We start from the raw sequence: 26,745 nt of genomic DNA, 5'->3' as shown, positions 1-26,745 counted from the left end.
CCCCTTCCCCAGACTGAACAATCCCAGTTCCCTAATAAGTCTTGTACTCCAGGCCCTTCACAGCTTCATTGCCCTTCTCTGGACACACTCCAGGGCCTCAATGTCTTTCATGTAGTGAGAGGCTCAAAACTGAACACAATGCTTGAGATGCTGCCTCACCAGGATTGAGTACTGGGGGATGATCATCTCCCTGCTCCTGCTGACTACATTATTTCTGATACAAGCCAGGATGACATTAGCATTCTTGGCCACACTGCTGGCTCATGTCCTGACATACCCAGTAGTTCTTAGGAAGTTTACATTTAAATTTAGTCTTAAAAATATAAACAAAAAAATACACCCACCTTAAGATATAAATGACATATATGAATTCAAACATACATGACTTGATCTTCTTTGCAGTACAGCAGAACTTCCTGCAGTATGTAGTTTAAACCATATATTGTTTTTAATTAATATTGATTTTAATTTCAATTAAAATAAAATGCTTTTCCTAAAAAATTATCCATATTATGACATATGTAGTATAATTGTGTACACCAAAAGGCTGAAGAAACACTGATAAGTAAGGTATGTGTTCCGTGTACAGAATACAGAGATGCTTAGTAATTTATGTAGAATACAAGCAAATAATAGATAATAGAATAGATAATAGAATATCCTGTTCTGTATTCTATTATCCACCTCATTTTGCAAAATGAATCTTAAGAGACCCACAAATTTAAATGTTAGAAGGTTTGAGGACTTCTGTTTCAGAAGGATCTGTTTCCCAGAAGTAGACTAAAGCACACTAATTGTCAATTTAAATAATATCATCACTTTATTGGCAGATGACAAAACTCATCTACCTGAGAACACTAACCTTGTTTTAGCTCATTACTTGAGGACAAAGGGAAATCTAAACACAGCCAGTCCCATATTTTATTCACTTTATACAGTATCCTGTATATAGGATTTGATTATTTTTCTATGAAGTCACGCACCCAAAATGTGAATGAGCTGCATGCAAACACAACAGTGACTGCGTGTTCACAACCCACTTAACCTTCCTGCAGCAACTTCTTTTCTTCAAACTAGATAAGGGAGAAAAGCATTTGAAAGGAGAGAACTTTTTGTCAAATCCTCTTTCTTTTAAATGTATGCACCAGATGAGAAACTAAATTTGAAGGACTGAACCTATACAAGTAAACAGCAATGCAAATCAAGTTTCTTGATGATATCTTGTAAAGAACCTCTATTAAGGACACACAGCTCTGTACTCATACTCTGATCCTGCAGATATAACATGAGTACAACTGCATCACCTGCCATGCAGACAAGGGAAACAGAAGAAGTATTACTGATCTAAACTCCAAATTCCTGGTGCTGAGAGGCTGAAGCTGTACTTTGTAAAACAGTGAATCTTGAAAGGGAAAAAAATATATACCCAATCCAACTAGGGCTCTTCTAGGAGTAGGAAGCAGGATCAAGGAAGCAAACATTTGATAACAGACTTTGAAGGTATATACAGGTATCTGTCGTGACAGGCCAAGAGGAAATGGTTTCATACTAACAGAGGAGGGATTTAGGCTGGATATAAGAAAGAAGGCTTTTACAATAAGGGCAGTGAGGTACTGGTACAGGTTGCCTGGAGAGGTGGTGGATCCTTGTCCCTGGTGACCCTCAGAGCCAGGCTGGACGGGGCTCTGAGCACCTCAGATAGCTGTAGGTGTCCCTGTTCACTGCAGGGGATTGGACCAGATGACTTTCAACTCAATTCTGTGATAAACGTGCAAAGTCTAACACAACATAATCAACAAAGACAACAAACCTTTGGTAACAGCTTAAGTATCAGAAGTGGCTCTTGAACTTCTATCAGAAGAAGAATGGTCAAAGTAGAATAGTTGGTGCAGCTAAGCAGCTAGGCTTATCTTTATATTCAAATTAATTCACATAATGACAAAATAAAACCTGGTGCTTTCCCATCTACAGCCTGGGCACCAGGCAGCCTGTCACTTTTTAAGCTCCAGACAAAGAAAAGTTATGTGTTCTGCTTGTATATATGCCTTCAGTGCAATCAAGGACACAGAAGGAGAGAGACTGACATTTTTCACAGAACTAACAGTATATCTAGGTGTAGTTCCCCACTGGCTACTTTGCAGCCTGGTTTCAAACCCTGCTTGTTCTCATGGCCATGTATACAGGCAACTCCCAATGCTTTATATATTGTCACTACATTATAACCAATAGCAGTCTGCTGGTCATTACTAAATGTACCCTTACTTATGCATTACAGCCTGCTGTCCTTCATTCACCAACACACAAAACACAATTCAGACTAAGACTAGTCAATCTACCACTGTCTTAGGGCTGGAAAACAGAGCCTACACTGAAGAAAACTTGCACATTTTTCCTTTCATATAATCATCTCAAAAGCAGCTGTCTGATAAAACAGCACTAATGCAGAGACTATTTTGTTAATTTAGAAATACTGGTACAGCTAACTCCAGCATCAGTCCTAGACATGCTGTACTTTCTGCTGCTAAAACAGGATTTTCCGATAACTTGTGTTTACTAAAGACTCATTTAATGCATCAGCCCCTGCATTTCTCATGGAACCTTGCTAATAATAGTGAACAGGTCCAGAAGACTGCAGTCATTTGGGGTCATCTATCTAACAGTATTAAAACAGATCAGGAATACAGCAAAGATGCTGATCATACCAGAAAGTAGAAGTTCATGCAAAGGTAACTCAGAGCCCCCTGACAAGTAGGGAAAACCAGAAATGGGTTGAAGTATTAACAGGAAAACAGATTGCCATTTTAACATCGTTTCTAAGCACTTCTTCCCCCTCAGTGATAAGAGATTTCTTTATAATAGCTAAAACCAACCACATACCGTTAACTTTCATGCTTCTGTTTCCCCCCTCAAGTCTAACAGCACTCTTCTTTTTGAAAGATTTAAAGCACCTGGACTCCCAGATGTCAAACACTGCATGGTATAATACTTTTGAACTGTAAGCTGTCTTTACCCTGAGAAAACAAGAACTTGTCTGCATGTCAGTTTTGCCAGTACAGTGCACCAATCTGAGTTAAACTGCCTACCAACATAAGCATAAAGGCATATTTATCCCAGTGGCTTTTCAGTCTGGCTTGATGTCATTCCTAGCATATGTTTAACTGAAGAAAACCCCCTGGTGTCACTGCAGAGAAAAGACTACAAGGAATTCATATTTTATGCCAATGTAAGCTTTTAGTGCTTCAGATCTAGATGTGCTAGAAGAAGAGCTCCATCTGTAGAGACTGCCATCCCAGCATTTATCAGTAAGTATTCAAACGATCAAACTTTCATTTTCCTCCAATAGCATTAGGTTAGCTTGAACGTTTAAGACAATCTCATGTAACGTAAGATACATTTTATGCCTCTGCCTCTAAATGAAGGTTAAAAAAAAAATGGTTTGAAACCAATTGTTCTTTTTTTTTTTTTTTTTTTTTTTTGTTTGTTTTTAAGAGGTTAAACTGGTTTTCCTCATCAAAACAATTTAGAAAAGTAGGGGAAAAAAAAGCTGTGTGTATCAACAAGCTAGCAGGCATATGGCATCTGAACAAAGTCTTGAGATTTGTACCCGAGACAAATGTCTGAAGATACCTGTGCGCCATGAAAGAAATTTCTCACAGAAAAATCCACTACATAACACTGCTGTTGTATTTCAACACTAGTAAGCAGGGCTACTTTTTGGTTACACAGTCAAAAAGAAGCACTGACCTATTGTGGCTTTCCTTTATAGTATGTGGAACTGCACCAGAACAGATCAACAGCAAATAATTTTGTATGCTTTAAAAACATATTTTTATATCCATTGTTCAATAGCAAATGGCGTTTTAAGCAAAGAGGGACAGAAAGAATATTACAAGAGGCATATTGATTTACTCTTCCCCTTGATTTTACTTTGTAACACAGATTTCAGGACAAAATCTTCAGGTTTTTTCTTAGTTATTATTTACACAGAAATCTAATTGAGTTTGGCCATGGCTTTTGCTTGGGAGCTCAAATAAGAGTTTGAACTCGGAGTCTATCCTGTAGACCTGTGACATATAAGATGGGTGAACCTCTCTGCCCATATGGCTGTTTAGCTGTTGAGATCATCCTCTTCTACCTCCTACCTCTCTTATCTTAGCCCTGACTATGGCACACATATAATAATCAGAGAAGCCTTTTGCCACATCCGAGTCACCTTTCTTACCAGGATACAATCATAACTGCCAAAAAAAAAAAAAAAAAGAGAGAGAAAGAGAGAGAGAGAGAAACGGTAAGCAATGATTGCCAACAAGTTTACTAAATCCAGCAGAAACTCACAGTGTCTGGCTCCAAATCCTTTGCTGTGCCTTTGGTAGCTGTAGCACAGCCAAAATGAAAGGCAGTCTAGTGAAACTCTACTATTTCCCTTCAAGATTTATCTGAAAAGCCTCAGGATATGGATGATACTTTAGTACCAGAATTCTAAAGGAAGTCTGCTCGGAAGGTAAGAACAGAAGCACAGTGGCAGACCACCATCAGTCAGATCATCCCTTATACTTTTTGGCCTGCAAACCATTTGTTTCTTCACAGTGGGTGCCCCTTTTCCATGAAAATCAGCACAGCTTCTTTTGTGGAAAAATAGCAAAAAGTAAAGGGCCACAAACTGTAGACTACTACCTTCAAATGGGGAAAGAGTAGGAAGGATGTACAAGAATATAAGGACATGCAGACCTTTGAATTTTTACACTTAAAATATAAAATCACTGAAAGGACACATTATCTGTAACACTGACAACTAAAATGCTGTCCTTTATTACACAAGAATCTGTGATGAAGTGCAGATGGAAGCTTGTGTACCGAGCTGGCTGCTTCATAAACTCTAATTACAGTGGGTACAAAATGGATCACATCATCTGTCTGGAACAAAAGCAGGATTATTTCTTGGCATTTTCATTCTATATAGGACTGCAAAATATTATGCCATCTCTACTCTTTGGCAAGGCAGGTTTTTAACAATGAAAGAATGTAGAGTCCAGATTATCTTTTGTTTACAGAGGCGATAAATTAACAACTGGAAAGAGAAAACCTGCCTGAGCAATCATTTCTCTTAACTGATCTCATGCTTAGGCACTCCTTAGAATTAAATCAGCTTTGGAAAAAGACATCCAGAATTGAAAACAAATGGTGACAGACACAAAAAGAACAACAAAAAAAACACCGATAACTGAATTGGAGCTTCAGACAGGTTTCCTAAAAGTTGCATGGAAGCCTGAAGCTCTTCTAAACATGAAGCCAGTATAGCTGCACAGCTATATTCACCACCACCACCACCAAATTAGTGCCACTGGTACATCACCTATCAGCTAGTGGATTCGGTTTTCGTATAAAACAAAAATAACAGGAACTACCATGCTCCTTTTAGCAATGCAAACTGTAACGAAATAGATCTTACTTCAAGGTCTGCAGTACCATCATATAAAACACATAGTTAAGGACCATAGAAATATCATGGAAATATGTCATTTTGACCTGAACCACCAGTTATACAAAATAACATCAAGTTTTGTGATGCACATGCAAGTATTGGCTTAATTCTTTAATGTTTGCTTGTGTTTACACTCAGGAGCTAATTTAAATGGACACAGATACCTGAGTCACAGAACTTGGGTTTTAAAGTCTGAAGATTGTTTGGTGATGCCAGTACTGCTGGAGACACAGAAGGAAACAAGAAAATGAATGTATCTTTTCCACTGATATTTTGCAAAATGCCAAACATCTATATGCATCAATTTGTAAAAATAAATAAATTATATCAATTTCAAACAAACAAACAAAAAAATGAAATTATTTCTATAACTTCTGATAAGCACCTAGTTAACATTTAAGAACTGGAAAACACCTGGATAATCAGAAAAAACTTCCTCTGTATGAACAGAGGCTTCCACCAAAAAAAAAAAAAAAAAAAAAAAAAAAAAAAAACTATAGAATAAAATGCCTTTAATCATCCAAATCCTATTTTCAGCAGCAACTTTCAGTTAATCATTCAGCACCTTTCTCATCATGGCAGAACAAGCACAAAGTCTATACTTCTGCTTTGGCAGTACTGTGCAACCATTCTGGATGACTGCTGAGTTGAAAAGCAACACTGAATTTGGTTGAACAATTTCTGGCTAAACTGTTTGCCAAAAAGAACATGAACAAAGGTTTATTTGACATTAGATAAAGAAGTGGATATGCAGAAACACAGAAAAGAGTTAAAAAGTTGAAAAACTTGTATCTTAACACCTTTTCCTCCCAAATCCTTGACATAGCAAGAGTGAGATTCAAGTGTAGGTTTTCAGTTCACTTCATCAGACTCATCTGATGATAAGCTGATCACAATACTTCAAGCCTTCACAGTTGTGAACAGTGACCAAAGTATGACCCAATTATGCACAACATACCAATCTCTTCTTGAAACTGCAGAGAGCCTGAAAGTATAACCATGAGCAGAGCAGATCAGAAAACTGAAGATGATACTGTCAGAATCCCTGAAAAGCTGTAGAGTGAGTAACAGGCTGGCCAATTGTCCAGACAACTGTTAGAGGGAAAGGACTGTGAACAAAAGGCAGCTTGACAGACAACAGCTCAAGTTGTACAGCTCCCCACAGCAGTTGATTCCTTGTCCAGGTGGGGAGCATGATCCAACCAATGCTACATTTCTTCTGCTATAATCAACCACATCAGATAATTTCTGAGATAGCTTGAAATTTCAGGTTTTGAGCAATAAGGACACGGTAGCACTTACTGTATTATCTTACAACATCCCTGGATAGATGCAAAGTAATTACCTTCCTTACTGAAACAAAATCTGCTGCATCTTCATCTCAAGAAAAAAGGTTACGTGCACGGTTACTGCAAACCAGTAGATGTAATTGGCAGGATTTTTTATTCTCATTCTTTAAATCCATGCTGAAGCTCCCAGATTTTCACTTAAGAGGATAAAAAAGAGCCTGATCTGACTTCAACACTCACTAGAGAACTCTATAAACTTACTTCTGTCGTGCTCCTTCAGTAAAAAAAAAAAAATCAGGTGGTAAGAAGTGCAGTCTTAGGTGTCACTGGGTCAGAAAAGGTAATAGCAAAATGAGATGCCCAGACATCATGATTTGCCACCTACGTTTTACAGAATCTTTGGGTATCTCAACCATAAAACATTTCATTAATTGTATTTCAGCTTTCATCAGTCAACTCTATTTTCCTCTGCAGTTTCTCTTCTCCTTTGCAATGTTTTAGACATAAACATAGAACAGTACATAACTCCATCTCATATCACCAAAGGCAGTTACCCTTAAGGAAACTGGTTTAGAAAAGTAAGAATACATCTGAAGTAACACCACTAACGAGTGTTAGAGTACACGGATAGGTTTAGCATGGTGGATTGCTGCCCCCTTTTGGTCATAGATTGCTAGGAAGCCAAACGTCTACCTAAAATGCACGCTGTGTAGATGCATTCAGTGTTACATGGGGTCCTAGGATCCTGGTAAACCGTGAGGTGGAACATAATTAGTATTTTCTGAAGACTACAGTGCGTGGTTAGATGTCTTCACATCTACATATTTTCCAGCTTAAAATAACTTCAGATCTTCTGCCATTGAAAACAGCTCCTATTAGAATGCAAACTATGGTTACTGAAGTATGAAATACATTCTAATAAGCATATTAGTTGAAGGGGGGGAAAAATGCAAGATGACTCAATGGAAATAATTACATGTGAAAATACATGAGAAACTACAATGTGTAATTTGTAGAGGATTACCCAGATGAGGCATTAGTCAAGATAAAAACTTTTGTTTTGGAATTTGCTCTATAATTCATCATTTCTAAAGAAAAACAAAAAGGAACTGTTCTGTTTAAGAGGCCACCTTTCACCCCAAAAACATCTATTTGAATATATATTTTTTTTTTAAGATAAAATCTGAATGCATGCTGCATCTGTTAATTTTTAAAGCTATTAGTAACAAGTCAATGAGAAGTACATTTTTATTTGACCTATGCACACTATGTAACCACTTGAGAGTTTACATAACGTGTGAGGAAGCAAATCCAGACCTTTTACCCTCAATATTTTTACCCACGTATTTCCAGACCCTGACATCTCACTGCAATGCTGAAATGCTCATCCTTCAAATCCATTGCATTCTCTCAACGACTGCAGAGAGAACAGCTATAATAAAACTAACAGATGAACAGAAAACTATTAAAAATCTTCAAAGTTACTATCGTGCTTTGAAAAGAAGAAACAAAAAACTGCCTCATTTGTATCAGACAACACATCTATCTGATCAGTGAGGATATGAATATCACAGATGACTCCACGACACAATGAATAGAAGGCAATATCACATGATAGCTATGAGTTCAGAGTAATATTTTCAATAAGTAATTACACATGAACTTGCTCACTGTCAGCAGATAGTTTCTTGACATCCTTTTATGTTTCCCCACCTCCCCATTTGTTTAAAAAAATCCAGCTGCAGGCAACTGCTAATTAAATACTCTGGTTTTCAACTACAGTTGCTGTATGCACACATCTGCTGTGCAATAAACACTGCTTTAAGGATAATTGATGTATTTTCCGTGCTGTAAGAGAATATTTATGACATGAAGAAAGAAAAGGCAAGCCAGGTCCAAGCCCCTGCCTCTTACTCATTAGAAAGTAAAAGCTGCAAAGCGTTGTTTAAAATGAAAACCATTTAAAATGCCTTTATTGCTGAAAGTCAGTCTTTAATTCCACATTCCAATGCTTTGCTCCACAATATATTTACTAACTTTTTGGCTTTGGAATTATGTAAATTCAAGCATATATTTTACTGCCTAGACACATTTAAATGGCTTATGTTGAACCGCCTGCTTAAATGAAACCTAAGAAACATCCTGTCCCTGTGCTTCTGATTGAACAATCTGGGTTTCAGACAATGGGTGTGAATTGAGGTAGGCAAGGCAAGTATCCACAACAAAGTCCTTCTGAAGTCAATGAGATTCCAAGCAGACACAGCGTGCATGTACAAATATCACTGAACTATGTAAACTTAGATGGAACGAGTTAAAAAATGCAGCGACATTCAAAGTCTCCTGGTGTGGTCAATGGAATTAGGTTGGATGGAGTTTTAGGCAATCTGATCCAAGACCTTTGACATGGTCCCATACCACATCCTTAGTCTGGAGACAGATGGATTTATAGAGTTGACTATTCAGTGGGTAAAGAATTGGTTGGATGGTCATAGTCAGAGGGTTGTTGAGGTCAATGGCTCCATGTAAAGGTGGAGGCTGGTCATGAGTGGTGTCCCTCACAGGCCCATCATCTTTGGACCAGTGCTCTTCATCATCTTTATATATGACACACAGAGGATGTGAGCACCCTTAGCAAATTCGCTAATGACACCAAGCTGAGTGGTGCAGCTGATACAATAGGAGGGGATGCCATCCAAAGGGACATGGACAAGCTTGAAAAGTGGGCCAAGAACCCAACAAGATTCAACAAGAGCCAAGCAGGATCAGGGCAGCCCTACACATGCCTACAAACTGGGAGAACTCATTGAGAGCAGTTCTGCAGAGAAAGACTGGGGCTCATGTCAAACTTTTCCTCCACCAGGAACCCCAACAGTGTGTGCTTGCAGCCCTAAGGCCAACTCTGTCCCAAACTCCATCAAAAGAGCAGCAGCCAGCTCTGCTGGCAAGGGAGGTGATCACCCCCGTTTACCCTGCCCTTCATCTAGGCCTGGAGCCCCGAGCACAAGAAAGATGTGGATCTGCTGAAGCAGATCTAGAGGAAGGCCACGAGAGTGATCAGAGGGCTGGAGCACTTCTCCTAAGGGAGTTCAGCTTGTTCAGTCTGGAGAAGACTCTAGAGAGACCTCATTGTGGCTTTCCAGTACTTAAAAGTAGCTTATAAACAGAAGTGGGACAGACTTTTTCCATTGTCCGATAGTTACGGGGCAAGTGAGCATGGCTTTAAATAACAAGATGAAATTTAGATTAGACATCAGGTGGAAAATCTTCATTCAGAGGGCAGCAAAGCATTGGAACAGGCTGCCCAGAGAAGTTGTGCATGCCACATCCCTCGAGTCACAGAATCACAGAATGGCCAGGGTTGGAAGGGACCTCAAGGATCATGAATCTCCAACCCCCCTGCCACATGCAGGGCCACCAACCTCCATGTTTAATGCTAAACCAGGCTGCCCAGGGCCCCATCCAACCTGGCCTTGAACACCTCCAAGGTCGGGGCATCCACAACCTCTCTGGACAGCCTGTTCCAGCACCCCACCACTCTCTGGGTAAAGAATTTCCCCCTGACATCTGACCTAAACCTCCCCTCCCTCAACTTAAAACCATTTCCCCTCGTCCTACACGTATCAACCCTTTCAAAGAGTTGATTTCCCTCCCCTCTGTAGGCTCCCTTTAGGTATTGAAAGGCTGTAATGAGGTCACCCCGCAGCCTTCTTTTCTCCAGGCTGAACAAGCCCAGCTCCCTCAGCCTGTCTTCATAGGGGAGGTGCTCCAGTCCCCTGATCATCCTAGTGGCCCTCCTCTGGACCCTCTCCCTGTCTTTTTTGTACTGGGGGCTCCACACTTGGACGCAGTATTCCAGATGGGGCCTCACAAGAGCAGAGTAGAGGGGGAGAATCACCTCCCTGACCCTGCTGGCTACCCCTCTTTTGATGGACCCCAGGATACCATTTGCCCTCCGAGCTGCAAGAGCACATTGTCGGCTCATATTAAGTTTTTCATCTATCAGGACCCCCAGGTCCTTCTCCACAGGGCTGCTTTCAAGGACCACTCCATCCAGCCTGTATGGATGCCTGGGATTCCTCCGGCCCAAGTGCAAAACTTTGCACTTTGCCGTGTTGAACCTCACCAGGTTCACCCGGGCCCACCTTTCTAGCCTCTCGAGGTCCCTCTGAATGGCATCTCTTCCTTCAACCGTGTCGACCACACCGCTCAGCCATCAGAGGGATGGAGAGTTCTTGTGCTCTCAGGAAGGCATCCTTGAAGAATAGCCAGCTCTCCTCAACATCTTTGTTTTTTAAGACAGCATCCCAGGGGATCTCAGCCAGCAGTCCGTTGAACAGCTTAAAGTTCACTCTTGCAAAGTTCAGGGTCCTGACACCACTTTTTGCAAGGCCCACTTCCCTCGAGACCACGAACTCGACCAGGGTGTGGTCGCTACAACCCAGGCTGCCTCCAACCTTAACACCAGTAATGATTTCCTCCGCATTGGTGAACAGCTGGACCAGAAAGTTATCGTCAACACATTCCAGAAGCCTCTTAGACCTTTTGCAACTTGCCGTGTGGTCTTTCCAAGAGATATCTGGATGGTTGAAGTCCCCCATCAGCACAAGAGCCCGTGAGCACAAAGCCTCCCACATCTGAAGCAAGAAAGCCTCGTCAACAGTCTCCTCTTGATGAGGCGGCCTATAGTATACTCCCATCACCAGCTGACCTTTGTTAGACCCATCCCTAATTCTAACCCACAGGCTCTCAACCTGTTCCTGACCGTTTCTCTAAGGGAGCTCCTCACAGTCTATCCACTCTTTGACACAGAGGGTAACTCCCCCACCCTTCCTACCTAGCCTATCTTTTCTAAAGTGCCAATAGCCCTCAACGGTGGTGTTCCAGTTATGGGATTCATCCCACCACGTTTCCGTGATGGCAACAAGGTCATACCTTCCCAAGTGCATCACAGTTTCCAACTCATCCTGCTTGTTTCCCAGGCTGCGTGCATTGGTATAAAGGCACTTCAGCTGAGCTTTCCATCTTACCTCCTTTGTAGAGGATCTAGGCTTCCCTAAAACAGTAGCATCCCCAACTCCCCCCTGCCCCAGTCATCACTTTGTACCTCACCGTCATTGCCTATCAAGTTCGGTACGAGCCCTCGAACGACCCGCTGAACCCCAGCAGCTCTGGTTTTGTCCCCTTCCCCCTTCATACCTAGTTTAAAGACCTGTCAATGAGTCCTGCTAGTTCCTCAGCTAAGATCCTCCTCCCTCTCAGAGACAGGCTACATCCATCATCTGCTGCCATCATAACAGGCACCAAGTAAGTTGCACCATGGTCAAAAAAAACAAAACTCCTGCATTTGCACCAGCTTTTAAGCCATTTATGAGGTGGGTTTTTTGGTACCACTCAGCATCCTGCCCTGCCACTGAAGGTATGGAGGAAAACACCACCTGCACGCCTGCTCCCTCGACTATCCGCCCCAGTCCCCTGAAGTCTTTCTTGATAGCCCTGAGACTTTTCCCAGCATCTTCATCACTGCCAGCCTGAACTATCAATAGCGGGTAATAATCGGAAGGGCGAATCAGACCAGGAAGTCTCCTAGAAATGTCCCTGAGCCGTGCCCCAGGAAGGCAGCACACTTCCCTATGGGCAGGGTCAGGGCGACATATAGGGCCTTCGGTTCCTCTCAGTAGGGAGTCTCCCACAACCACCACTTTTCTGTCCTTCCGGGTGGAAGCAGTCTTGAGGCGCGGAGTCGACCGCTGTACCAGAGGCAACCTCACAGGTTGACCTCCCTCCACATCCCCACACTCCTCTCCCTCAGATTCCAGGGCATCAAACCTACTACACAGAGGCACCTGTGGGGCCAAGGACAGTCGGGATGGGGGATGCCTGCTTCGTCGAACCGGTACCTGTTTCCACTCCTCCCCCTTTCTCAAATTGCTCAAAGGTAGAGGAGAGGACAGGAGGCTCACTGCAACACTGTCGGCCTGCCGTTTCCCCTCTCTCACCTGTTTATGAGGCTGCAGGGGGTGAGATGCTCCATGTGGTGCCTCAGCTATGCTCCCAGATTTTGGAGCCGATAGGGACTGGCACCACCAGTCAATCTCCTTCTGACACTCCTTTATGGTCCTCAGCCTCTCTACCTCCTCCTTCAGGTCGATCACCAGGCTGAGAAAGTCCTGTAATTGGTCACATCTTATACAACTACCACCACCATTGTCTGGTACTTCAAAGACCAGGCTCTGGCACTTGTGACAGCCAGTGACCTGTGTATTAGCATCTCGTGTTGGGGCCTGAGTCTCCACACTCGTCTTTGCACCGGCTATCCTTTCAAGCAGGCACAAGACCTCTGTCTGGGTCTCCACGTTCTTCTTGGCTGCAGTCTTTTTTCTGCGTGAGCATGGGACTTCCGTCTGGGTCTCCATAATTTTTGCGGCATTAGCCTTCCTCCACGGTGCAGCCATCGCAGACCAGCAGGTATAAACACTACTAAATACTAAATGAGGTGCGCCTTATCAGCCCCACCCTGCTGCCGGCAGTGCTGGCTTTGCCCAGGCCCAGTTGCCGGGTCCTTAACAGGAGCCCCCGCACTTATCACTTACCCGAGGGCGATAACAGCCGTCCTTGAGGGGGAGTCCCGTGTAGGAGTGGCTTACTGTTTCTCCTTGATAAATCAGCCCCAGTGTTTCTCCCGCCTTCTTCACTGAGGCGACACTGACTTCACCCTGAGGCGATTTCTAGGCAAGACGGGGTGGGTGCAGAGCCGTTGACCTGGCAACGCTCCCGCCACGTGGGCCGCTCTCGCGAGAGCTGCCCGGCCGAGAGCTGTCCGGCTGCTCTGTTCTCTCTCGGGGATCCCTGAGAGAGGGAACCGACCGAAGCCCCCTGTACCTCGCGGTCAGTCACTGCGCTTCAGGCTGGAGCAGTTCTGAAGCAGCAATCCTCGGCGATCATTCAAAGCCAGGTTAGATGGGGCCCTAGGAAACCAATCTAGAGAGTGGCAAGATCCAGGTCCCTTCAACCCAAGACATTCTATGATCTAGTGAAAGATGTCCCTACCTGTGGCAGCTGTGGTAAGGAGTTGAAACAGATAATCTTTAAGTCCCTTCCAACATAAAATATTCTATGACTGTTCCAAAATTAACTTTTAAACATAACTTGATAGGCGTGTATTACTAGTACTCAAGTATTTTCTAAGTTCATTTTGGACTTTGTTCTAAGTTATCACAAAATTCTTAAGTTTACATAGGCCCTGGTTAGACTGGTACAGGTTTTGGCATAATTTTCATTAGCTCACTAAAACTGAAGCAACTCACTCACCAAAACGTGCTGTAGCAATGAAAACCAGCATGGTGTCATCAAATAACATCACACCCTAAGCATCTCCATGATCTGCAAGTTGACCGATCTGAATTGGCGATCATTGGAGACAACAGCTGGGAAAGGGTATAATATATTTTATGCTTTTTGCTGGACGTTTTTGAAAGCAAGCATTCCAAAAAGCAGGCACACAACAAGAGACATTTTCAAACTCTCAGATCTCCTCAATGCAGTACATTTTCTCTTCCAAAAACGACGGAACTATACATGTTCATGTAAAAAGGTAAGAAATGAGTGCACGCTTTCTAGTTTCTGTTTGTTAGTCAGAAAGACTACTGTCTGTCTGAAGCATTTTTTTGAAATCATCATAGATGAAGCTGGTTGGTACTTTGCAGCATTCTTCTTAGTGAACTTACCTGAATATACACTGAAATGTAACAGATGCATGTACACTACAGAAGGAACAAGTCTTGTACAAACTGCTTGGCATCTGGGAGGCTCACCCTGTAAAATTCAGCCCTTTTCCTATGGGCTATCACCAATAATGCCAAATTCAAGTCACCTAAGGCCAAGACAACTAGTCATTCCTTGGTGCTTTTGTCATAAATAAGCAAATAAATAAAGGTTTTAATATAGAGGCTTAGAAGAGAAACATAATTAGCATTTCTTTCGTGACTAGAACTGAACCTAGTATTCCCAACACTCAATCTTTACATAGTTAATCCTCAAGTAGTTTCTCCTTCCCTCTTGTTCCAAGTCTGCATGAAAGATGTCACCCATTACTGGTACGAGTTACTCTGTTAGCTACAAGTAGGGACAGTTCAACACATGAACAGATATTGTGGATATCAATGGATAACTTCCAGCTGTGCTGTTACCCCTGAACATGACTGTAAAAAAAAAAAAAAAAACCAAAAAAAAAAACCCTAAAAAATTATAAAAAAAAAAAAACAACCCCAAAACTAATCATAAAAAAAAAAAAAAAAAAAACACCAGCAATAATTACCCAGAATTTTGATAAAATTAAGTCGAAATGCAAACATACGTACTTCATAGACGTGGCAGTATAAAAGCTAAGACACCCAGACAAACATTCCAGGGAGATTTTTTCACTATAAGGACAGCTACAAAAAGGAAAGCAAGCTCTCAGTGTTGCCACTTGCAGTCAAAAAGCCAAAAAACAGAGGTTGCAGAAATGGTCTTTGCTCATTATCACCTGGGAAGAGCAAATTCTCAGCTCCCATTTCTTCAATCCAGTGCTCTGCTTTTAACAGAAACCAAATGAATGCTCTTTGTGCAACCCCAACCCAGGAGACGTCCTGAATCTTCACAGAGTGTCTGGGTCTGCTGTATACATTTTGTCAGCTATCAGGGAAATTAACAGAACAAATGGATGAAAAATAATTTTCCAGAGTATGAGATTTTATTGTTGGTCAAATTTTAGTTTATAATGTATTAGAAAAACACTGTAATTAGAGACTACAGCAGTGGAACCCTCCTTCATTGTATTAATTATTCTCATAAATACACTCCAGGAGATTACACACTTGTATTTATACCTGTGAACTCCCATTATAAGCATTAAAAGACTACAGCTGTATTAATGTGACTTTATTCTGTTAGTCCTAACTCAGCTTTTGTATTTGCAAACACACAGTTCTTAGAAAAGAAACAAAAAAGGGGGGCCCCGCTGAAAATACATGAAGGTATTCTTGTTTTTAAAATATTTTTCCGTAGTACAGCTCAAACAAAACAGAAAAGGATTGGTGTGTTTTTTTTTGTTTCTCAAACCATATAATCCAGAAAATTATTAAAAGTTGAAGCAACATAATTTAGCAAGGTATTAGCTTGATGTAAGTAAATACAAGGATAACTAACAGGCCTAAGGGCATCTTTACTGGATTAAGAAGATCCATGTGATGTTACGACTATCTTCAGCTGTTGGAATGTTTTGTTTAGACCTGATTGTTTTACAGATCAAACTGTTTATTTTATTTTCAAAGCCATGTGTATGTAGGATCTATTCACAGAACATCTATTTAACAGCTGATAGAACATGAATGAAAGAAGCCATAGAGTCAGCTCACTGCTTTTTTAAGAAAAACCAATGTTCCCGATTAGACTTTTTTTTTTTTAATACTTTGATACATTTATGTGGAAAAAATAAATGCTTATGATTTGTTTCATAAAACAGTGTAAAACATCAGGGAGATAAAAGTGAGGATAAATCATCAATTTCAGACTGATACACTAAGTAAGACAAATTTTCCTATAGTAACCAATTTACATGCTGCACCAAAAAAAAAAAAAAAAAAAAAAGCTGTAAGAAACAGAAATCAAAGTGATTCTTCCTAAAATTAATGTAGATTTAAACATAATTAACTCATTTGTTCACAAGTTAGTCCAGATGTAAGTTCTAACATAAATTGGAAACTGTTGTTACCATTACTTACCATGACCATCATAGAATCACAAGGTTGGAAGCGACCTATAAGATCATCTAGTCCAATCATCTTCTCATTACCACTGCTACCACAAGCACTAACCCGTATCTCGCAGCTCCTCATCCAGACGCCTCTTGAACACTGCAATGGACGGTGACTCCACCACCTCCCTGGGCAGCCATTCCAGTGCCTGACCACTCTCTGAGAGAAAAAGTTCTTCTTCACGTCTAACCTAAACTCCTCTGGTACAACTTGCAGCCATTTCCTCGGGTCCCGTTTGTTGCTTGGGAGAAGAGACCAAACCCCTCCTCATCACAACCTCCCTTCAGGAAGTTGTAGAGTGCAATGAGGTCTCCTCTGAGCCTCCTCTTCTCCAGACTAAACAATCCCACCTGCATCAGCCACACAAGTAAGACTTGTGCTCCAGGCCCCTCACCAGTTTCACTGCCCTTCTCTGGACATGCTCCAGGGCCTCAATGTCTTTCCTGTAGTGAAGTACTCAAGGTGCGGCCTCACCAGTGATGAGTAGAGGGGGATGATCACCTCCCTGCTCCTGCTGGCCACACTATTTCTAATGCAGGCCAGGATGCCGTTGGCCCTCTCGGCCACCTGGGCACACTGTCGGCTGATGCTCAGCCGAGCATCAATCAATGCTCCCAGGTCCATTTCCTCTTCAGAGTCATTCAGTCACTCATCCCCAAGCCTAAAGCACTGCATAGGGTTATTACGTATTGGACTTACGTAAGTGAAGAAAAAAAAAATGCTAAGTGCTGTATATATGGCAATCGGGGCAAAATGTGAAAAAAAAGTTACTCAAGAGAAAGTACTTATATGCAACTGATGTGTTTCTGCCTCATTTATTTTAGAAGTAATTTTAAAGGTAGAATAAGATCTAATATCAAACCATCAGCTGTATGCTATCCTCAAACACCAGGAAGTTTTCCCAAACAAGAATTTCCACTCAAGCAAAAGACAGACATGATCTTCATTCCCAAAATTCATTCAAAATCCTGTTAGTCATGCTTAGAAAACTGTAAAAGTCAAGACAACACACTGCAAAAGGACTGGTAATTTAGGGTACAGGTCTTTGGGTGTACTGCATCTCTTGAAAATCAGAACTGCCATAGAACAGAGTTCAGCACATGTTCTTTGAAGATGTCCCAGAAGTAGGATGATCTAAAATATCATTTCTGAATAATATCTAAGACGACATTTACGAAAATCTTTGCTGCTATCACCCAACAGTGAATGAGCAAACACTGCACCCCACATCACTGTCCCCACATCTTCATGCCCCAGCATTTACCTTACGACAGTGCCACTGAAGATCAGCTACGTAGGATGCCAACAAAAATGTAGACTAAAGCCCCAGATCCAAGTCACTGCCACAACCGATTAATTTTCATATCAAACAACTCCAATTCTAGCCCTGATCTATGAACACAGCTATGTTTAGATCATGCTAGCAAACAGTTCTGATGCCCACCTGAGTTCGAGGCTAAAGGAGAAAGCCAACTTCCTTCTGAATCAGGACACAGGATTATTCATGTGGAGCGCTTCCTTGGAAAAGGATCTAATCTGATCTTCAGCTCAGCACAGCACTAACAATGAACCCTGACCAAGTTGCTCAGGGCTTTGCCTGGAACTTGAAAGCTTCCTAGAACAGGGATTTCACAATCTCTAAGTGCTGTGTTCCAATGTTCAACCTTCCTCATGCTGGAGAGAAAAAAAAAAAAAAAAATTCTATTTCATGACCACCGATGACAACTCCTTCTCTTGCTATGCAGTTCTAGTAATCCTAGCTCTACCTTCTTGGTAACTGCTTAGCTACTGAAACACTGACATTAGGTTCCTCCAAAAGACTCCTCTTATCTAGCTGAACTTGCCCAGTCCCTCGAGCCTCATGAAATATGTACTCCAGATTAAAATTCAACTGCAAAATTACTAAAATTTTACACTTCCCAAATCTTGCAGGAAACAGCTTGCAGTTAAGAGTAAATAACTGTGTCTTTACAGTATATTTCTACAAAGAAAATGAACAGTCCAAGTGGGAGGAGATGCATTCTGCTGCTAACTGGAAAATCTAAGTAACTGGAAAAAGGAATGTCACTTAGAACGATAGGAGGAAGCCTCTATATGTTACACCCAGAACTAAGATATCTGTAACTGCTCAAGAATTGAGAAAAGAATTAAATATTAATGCATTTCAAGAAAAACAGTATGAAAAATAGAACAATATTTCTCAGAACTCCTATGCCATGTTAGTTCCACCTGCCTGGTTACTCTGTCATAACTGGAATTCGTAAGAGGTGGGAGGAGGGGACAGAAAAAACAAGCACATCTTTAGAGTAGTCAGTGTCTTCCAAAACACAGAACATTGTCAAAGTGCATTCTAAAAAATGTGTATGTAAAAAAAACTCTTATGTAAAATGTTTTTTATTATTTCAACTCTACACCTTTGTGTTAAAATTGCCACAAATCCACTTACCTTTTGACTCTACGGGAAACAATTAATATATTCTTTTGTTCCCAGATGCTTTGGTCTTACAGTTATTTTTTTCCTTCCAAAAGACAAGTTGGATCATGAGAAAACCTGAAAATACTTTCTTCATACCCAGGAAAAGAAAGTCATAGCTTACATGAAGAATATATGATTGACTTCCCAAATTCCCAATTGCTTAAATGTGTGTGTTTCACTCTTTCTGGACAAAAAAAAAAAAAAAAAAAAAAAAAAAATAGTGACATGTTTATATTTACCTTTGAAAACTTCATTGAAATCTTACAATTTTGAAGCTAATGAGGTTTGTTTGCTTTGTTTTATTAGAAAAAATACTCAGGCAAGGTCTACAATCATCTGTCAATTATAAATGACTTACAAGAAACTCATGAAGCAATAAAATTAAAAAAATACAAATACAAACTATATCTGAAACACTTCTATTTGGCAATTTTATAACAAATTCATAAAAGAAACAAAGATTGTGGATTATTTTATAGGTACAGAAAAAGCAGTAGGTGAAGTGCTCAAGCAAAAAAAAAAAAAACACTGCATTTTTTTTTTCCAAAAATAAAGTCACATCACAACAGATTTTATGAATAATACCCTTATTAAACAACCATTCCAGAACATCTTATATTAGTGGTGCTTTTAATCTGCACTTTATTTTGCTTGATAAGATTTTTTTTTCATGTATATAAGTAATATTTTTAACCCATTGGAGCTAAGCAAGACTCTCATGTCAGTACCAACGCAGAAAGCATTTGTATTGTACTAGGGTACGCTCACTTCCGCAACCAAAGGGTTACTTCTAAGTTTTATTCTATTTAATAAAGATTTAGTGTAAAAACTGCTGGTTATTAGTTTCACTGTAGTAAACTCCTCCCCAACAAGGAGGACTAACTCTGCAGTTTGACTGCATATATCCATATAAATTTTACGTATTAGTTCCTTCCAATAGCAAGGAAAAAAACTAATTTTGTGTTCACTATTAGAAAGGAGCGCCATGAATTAATTATGGGTACTATTCATCCCTCAAAGACTTCTGGGAAGGATGTTCAATGTGTTTTTGTTCTTACAACAGATATTAACAGTAGTATATAGTCCCTTAGGTATGTAAAAGAAGGGTTTTTTATTGTTAAGGAAGGTGCTTTTTTTAAACAATTCTTCTGGCAGCACTAGTGAATTACAATATCCTTCAATATTATTTCTACCGTAATATATACATTTTAACTTTCATGCCTCTAGAAAAACATCTACAGTACATTTCATAATATAAAAATATATTACAAATCTGCTGAAATATTTACAAGCAATGTCCTATTATCTATATGCAACATTTTTGTCTCCATACAAAGACTAACAGGTTAGACACATCTCTATTTGTCAGTTAAAAAAATCCACGGCTTCTTGCTTATTAAGCAAGAAAGTGATTTTACTTTCCTTTTCAAAGCCAACTTTGGTGCATAAAGGATTGAATTTCTAGATATTTTTTTTAAAAATACCATTTTCTTTACAACTAGAAAACATCAGGCCAAATAAAAAAAGTATACTTTACAAGTGAATGGGGATTCTACAGATTCAAAAAAGTAAAAATAAAACACAAATAACACTAATTGCTTAAGTAAAGGTTTTTCAAAAACCGTCCATTGATATGGATCACAAACAAAAGATTTCATTAACATACTATACCACTCCTGAAAAGGGGGATCAGACATACTGCAACACTCTTAACATCTTTAAACCGTACTATATGTATTCAGAGTTGAATGGAAAAGACAAGCATTCCATCAACACGTTTCTTGCTTTTTCTTGGTTTTCCTTAAACATTATTCAATATATTTTACGGATCTGCAAAAGGACACGAAGTTACAAATGACAAATGATTACTATCCACCATATTGAAAGGGTGACAGGATAACCCCTTGGTAGCTGTTTTATTGTCTGGCATGTGTTATATTTAGTTCACGCTGATAAGAAGCCTAATAGCTTGTTAGCAGTTCTCTTGGGAATTGTGAGTAAATGGCGACGGTTACTTTCGTTTCATCAATATAAACTATTGTATTCACTAAAGAAAAAAAGCAGCTTAAAGAAGAAAGCATGCAAAGCCTTTTAGTTGTTCCACTAAGTTGCCAGAAGAGTGTTTGCTCAATCTCCCACTGTACCATTCCATGAAAATGTGGATATACAGTAATATATTAATATATTCCACAGAAGCATCAACTTCATTCACAGAATGTTTACACTAAGCATAAATATTTATAAAAAAAAAGATGGGATTTGACTAATGTGCAACTTTATTTCTAAATCCATTGTCAGTGACTAAGACTGCAGCTGTCCCCACTCGCTTGGTTTTTACCTCTTCAACCTCTTCTGGGGCATTGTTCTGTAAAAGAAGATAGGATACCTTTCAGAAAAAGATCCTGAAATGTAAATCCAAGTTACCTAGAGCATATTATGGAATCATGACTATAAACAATCATTTACTTTGATTGAGAGCCATTTTATATGATCTCAAATTAGCATACATTTCAGATGATTTCAAAGTTTCTATTAGCATCGACATTTTATCATGACATTAATAGCTGTGATTGAATTCCTCTGACCACCTTTTCCACATGCGATATTTTGGTCTTTGATTTTAATTCTTTTGTCTCCTAATTGGTCCCAAAGCTTTTTTTAAATCACATACTGATCTATATTGATAAAAATCTGGTAATTGATAATGTATAGGGACCTCAATTTTATTTGGAAGAGGGAGAAAGGGTTGTCATTTTTTTTTTTTTTTTTTCCAGTGGACTTCACCCTACAGATCATTTTCCAATATTATTCTTTCTTTTCAAATCAAACTTGTAATACATCAAGTTCCACAAAGTTAATTGATATAAAGACAATTAACACCTAAGTTAGGTTATAAAACAGTCGCCACTTTAAGTGGCTTTAAAATACATAATCCCATTTCCTCATAACATTTTATCATTAACATCATTAACACCAACAATTCATATGCTAATGTAAGTATTTAAAATACTTACATTTAAAAAGATAGCACATGTAGTATGAGGATTTATTTTCATATTGTAAACCAAGCTTTCATTAATTCGATTAGTGAAATACACTGATAGTAAAGGTGAACTGAAAGGCTTATTGCATACCAAGACCTCAAATTAGCAGTATAGGAACTCTTTCAGACACTTGAGCATTGGAAGTTAAAGAAACTCTGGTTGTGGGAAAACAATTGTTTTCTTCCCCCCCCAATACCCTCCTCTGACCCCACCATATACATGCATTTTTAAAATAAACCTATAAAAACATAACATTAGACCTTCAAAAACTTAAGAGACAATTAAGCATTTCAGATTACCTTTAAAAACTGTACACACATACAAGTGTGGGTACTGACAATTATGTGAGCACATTAATACAGAGGGGGGGAAAAAAAAAAAAAACTCAAGAAATTATTAGAAACAAGATGGGTTAAAAGCCAATCAAATCCTACAAACATAAATGTGAATGCAGCTTAAAGACAAGTGACATGTACTGTCCCCCTCTGTCCCCCTTTAAAGAATCTTGTATTAAAAAAAAAAAACAGTACTTGTATACAAGTAAGATTTCAAGGTAATACTGCATGTATTACAGCTGAATATAAATTATGTAAAGATAAATTTGGACTTTAAAAAAATTGGTATACAAACCAGCATGTGATCTTAACAGAAGTGATCTTTCAGGATTCCACTGTATGTACCTCCTTTACTAGAATTTCTGTACACCAAGCACAAAAAAGTAAAATACACTTGGTAAATACACACATTCCCCGTTTCTCAGTAACTAGAGTTCAGTTCAAGAACTTTAGTAATTCTGAAACAACTTAAGACCTCAGAACTTAACTACCGGACGCTGACAGGATCAAGGCTCCCTGTTCTGGTGTATAATGCATTAGCAATTCTGATTCCCCAACGTCAAAAAGTTAAGTGAGGCTTAAGATTACACGTAAGTAATGAAAATTTCAAAATTAAGACATTACCTGTATATGTTTGGGTCCAGAAGCAAGGCAGTATCTTTTGGTAGTTTTGATAAATGAACTACTTTAGTTTTTAACTGATGTCGCTCACTTTCATTTACCCACACATCAGGCAGACTATGAATAAATAAATAAAATAAAAAAAATATTCAAAAAAGATCAACTGTTTTTCTTACCATAAAATTATGTGGTAAACAAGTACATATGAAGTTTCTATATGCAATCTCCAATTTCACTGGTTAAAAATCACCTTCACCGGAGCGAAGAAAAGACAGCCAATCTTTACACATTATACTCCAAAGTCTTTCAAGTTCTCAGCATGAAAAAGATACTAAACAGAATTTAGATTAATCCAGAAGAATACTAAACCAAACATACAGTAACAACAGCACTATGTTCTCTATTGTATGGATAGCAGGAACTAAACAAATCTTTAAAAACACTTTATTTCACTAGGTATAAAATTTACTGCAGGCACACCAGTTTGCTCTAAGTGTCCAAATGCCCCAACTCAGCTGAAGTTCAAGTACCTTCTGAGGACATTCAGGCAATCACCACAACGTATTTTGGCTACGTAACAGCTCTTAATGCGAGACGGAATAAAACCTTGCACATTAACAGGAAGCACCGTCTCAGTACTACCTGCAGCGAAAACTGCTGGAAGAGAGCTAGAGAGAAAGCCTACGCTGATCGACATTTTGCTTTTAACTATTTGAAACCAAACTATTTGCTTCTGAGTGGCTTACTGCATTACTGCATCTTCTACTGAAAGCGAATTGAGTTTTTAAGGCCCTGCTGATCTTGTCAGGTTGTTAAGAGAGAAACTGGACTTACAAATGCTGTAAGTGCCTTACTGAAAACCTACCTCCCAACTCTTTCCAACAGTTAGCACTGACTAAGGCTACATAATCCATACTGCTTTCACAACTGGAAAAAATAAAAATAATAAAATAAACTAGGATTATTTTCAGCCCACATAAAATAGTGGGGTTTTTTCTTTGCTGTTGTTGCTTTGCTTTTTAAGTGATTCAAGAGCAAAAAATTCATTTCAGGTTAGGCAAAAAAAAGTTTGGAATTATGAACTAACATTCTGAAGGAAGTTTCAAATGGAGAAACAAAACACTCAAAACATTTCCTCCCCCTGATGAAAGCTATACATAACTTTACAGACCTTTGCAGTTTATTTTTTCCAGCAATAGAAGTTAGCTGAAATTCAAATTCAATTTTTTGGTAAGAGAACTGAGAAGAAACTATCTGAGAAGAAAAAGGAATTTTTCCAAAGATACTATTTTCACTTTTCAGGTGAAGTTGGAAGAAAATCAACAGCAATCTCTCTACCCAGGTTCAAAACAGCTCATGAATGACGGAAAATACCACAGATGGAGCTTTTTAAATAGAAGATATCAAATATTTCGAACAGAAGCATTTTGAAAACAATTAGAAACTGTATGCTGAAGAAGCAAAATGATATGAACAGCGTGTAAAACTTCTCACAGTAAATACCACTGGAGATATGAAGAAAGACAAGAAAAAAACCTCAGAATAAATTCCTGCGCCAAAAAATTCAGTGTTATTTCACTCCTTTATAGGAAATTCGCTAAAGACTGTAATTTAGTTTTCCTGCAAAAATACTTGATGTACAGAAAATCTGGAGCAATTTAATAGTTTCTCCAAACGACTCACAGAAGAAAAGGTTGAATTATTATTATTGGCTCCATCTGAAAGGCTGATTAACAGCTCAGTACAATGGAAAATAATGGTTATGAGTGCATTCAGCTTTTCTGAAGTGCATACATGCCCTGTGTAAGACAAATGGATGACAACACACAATATCTTGCCTTTTCTGTTCTTAACTGTAATAATCAGGATGAAATTAAATCTACCAAATAATTCACAACTGTATCACTCAGCAGAGGAAGCACACTCTCTACCTAACCCAACCAAAATGCAAGAAATATGAAACACATAATTACTTTGAACTTGTCAACCAGCCCTACAACCATCAGGGATGTACACTAATGAATAACCTGTCTTCTCCAGTGCAGAAAACCTAACATTTGAATATATTTTCATGAGTTAAAAAAAAAAAAAAAAAAAAAAAGTCTTTTGTCACAACACTAGGAAACAAAAGTCCCAATTTATTTACTTCTCGTGCTCTTAGTGTTATGTTTTCAATACCTTTTCTTCTTAATATGTAATACTTTGTCTTCATATCTGTAATACTTCAGTGATAGTAATTTCAAAACACTGTTGCACACAGTATAACAAGGTGTCCTAGAAGGCAGCAAAGAACTACACTTTTATACTACAATATTTTAATTATTCTTTTCCAGGTTTAATTGAAACTTGGGATCCACAAGTGCTGCAAAGAGCAGGAAAAGCTACAGACATTTTAAAGTTACTAAACTTTGTCTAGGTAATTTATCAGCAATCCTAGTCCTCTATACATGAAAGCTACTATTGACTGACACTGCCAAGTTCACACTACTGCACAACTGACGTGGGACACTACAAAACTGAGTAATTTATATCACTTCAAGGGAGAAAGAAGAGATTACTACACTAAGGCTTTTCATTACCTTCAAACTCAATCACTTAAAAGGCAGCTCTATATTTTAAAAGATTCTTTTGTTCTATATAGTAATTGCAAAAAACTACGACTATTCAACTGAATGTTTAAGTTATTGAGTTCCCTTATTAAGTTTTATCAACGCACAGATATCTTCCAACATTACTTTTAAGAATGAACTTCTAAACCTGCGCATCCTACCTAATTATGCAGGTATCTGACTTAATGTGAGCTTAAGCAGACATAATAGATTTTTCCTTCCTGAGTCCATATAACTATATTTACTTTTAAATACATATTTTTTTTTCCTTAAAAACTGTATAAAAATGTGGATCATGAAAAACTTGCAAGAGCTACTCTCTGACTCTACTAAAACTGCTTTGCCTACTGGTCTCCTAGAGAGTAGTGGAAAGCAATCATTTAGCCTACTCTTCCATATAATAAAGATTATAATATTTACATAAATTCATTCCTTTGTCAAAAGAAAGATATTATCTGAGCTATTTCAAAGAAATATTTACTACTTTGTATGTCCCAAGCCTACCTGAGGGCATTACTTGTGTACTGCATTACATGCTCATTTGGAAAAGGACAGAACTTTGGAACAACAAGAGAAAAAGTAATCAAATGTTGGAATAGTGTTCTAAACTTCATTGGGAGAGCCCAAAGAAGCAGTCACAATATCAGATACACTTTCAAGGACCAACTATGGTTATTTTGCTGTTAAACTGTGTCCTCTAAGCAAAGATTTCTGTTCTACCATTGTACTGATAGGTATATATTTATCGGTGCCTAGAAATATTTGAAGATTGTGGTAAAACAGTGTTAAAAATAAAAAATAAAAAAAGGAAACACTGGCACAATTCTTTTTTTCTTGTGTATATGGCTGGCAAAATTACTCAATTATTAGAAGACCTCTTTATTTATAATATATGATGACAAAATGCATTAAAAATGTGCAGCTTAAAGTTTACCCAAACTAGTATCAGAATCTACTGTAAACTCCCACTTACATCCTATCATATTACTGGGATTATACTCACATGTCCTCTGGTGTCCAATGAAGCAAGAGTTTTATTTTTCCAGAATCTTCTTTTCTTTTAGCTATTACCTGGTAAGAGTTGAATAATTATTA

The 26,745-nt window shown here is 38.9% G+C and overlaps 1 protein-coding gene across 4 annotated transcripts in view; it reads right to left on the bottom strand.

Annotated features, from left to right (window-relative positions):
* Positions 1-17,162: 17,162 nt before the first annotated feature.
* Positions 17,163-26,745, bottom strand: part of AEBP2 (AE binding protein 2) — a 54,245-nt gene continuing 44,662 nt past the window's right edge. Inside the window, exons 6-10 of one of the 4 annotated variants that reach the window (XM_042837699.1) lie at positions 26,654-26,721; positions 23,045-23,158; positions 21,380-21,406; positions 19,012-19,084; positions 17,163-18,239 (exon numbers count right to left, since the gene is read on the bottom strand). In XM_042837699.1, the coding sequence (XP_042693633.1) occupies positions 19,021-19,084; positions 21,380-21,406; positions 23,045-23,158; positions 26,654-26,721 (273 nt within the window). In that variant the 3' untranslated portion in view covers positions 17,163-18,239; positions 19,012-19,020. Of the gene's footprint in view, positions 18,240-19,005; positions 19,085-19,162; positions 19,226-19,258; positions 21,407-22,715; positions 22,783-23,044; positions 23,159-26,653; positions 26,722-26,745 lie in introns of those variants that run through there. The other 3 variants (XM_042837698.1, XM_042837697.1, XM_042837696.1) reach the window with 3 other exon arrangements.

Source organism: Centrocercus urophasianus, unplaced genomic scaffold (genome assembly GCF_019232065.1).
Source record: "Centrocercus urophasianus isolate 14NV4802_14NV808 unplaced genomic scaffold, USGS_Curo_1.0 seq_73, whole genome shotgun sequence".
Lineage (NCBI taxonomy): Eukaryota > Metazoa > Chordata > Aves > Galliformes > Phasianidae > Centrocercus > Centrocercus urophasianus.
This window is presented reverse-complemented; position numbering and strand designations above follow the sequence as displayed.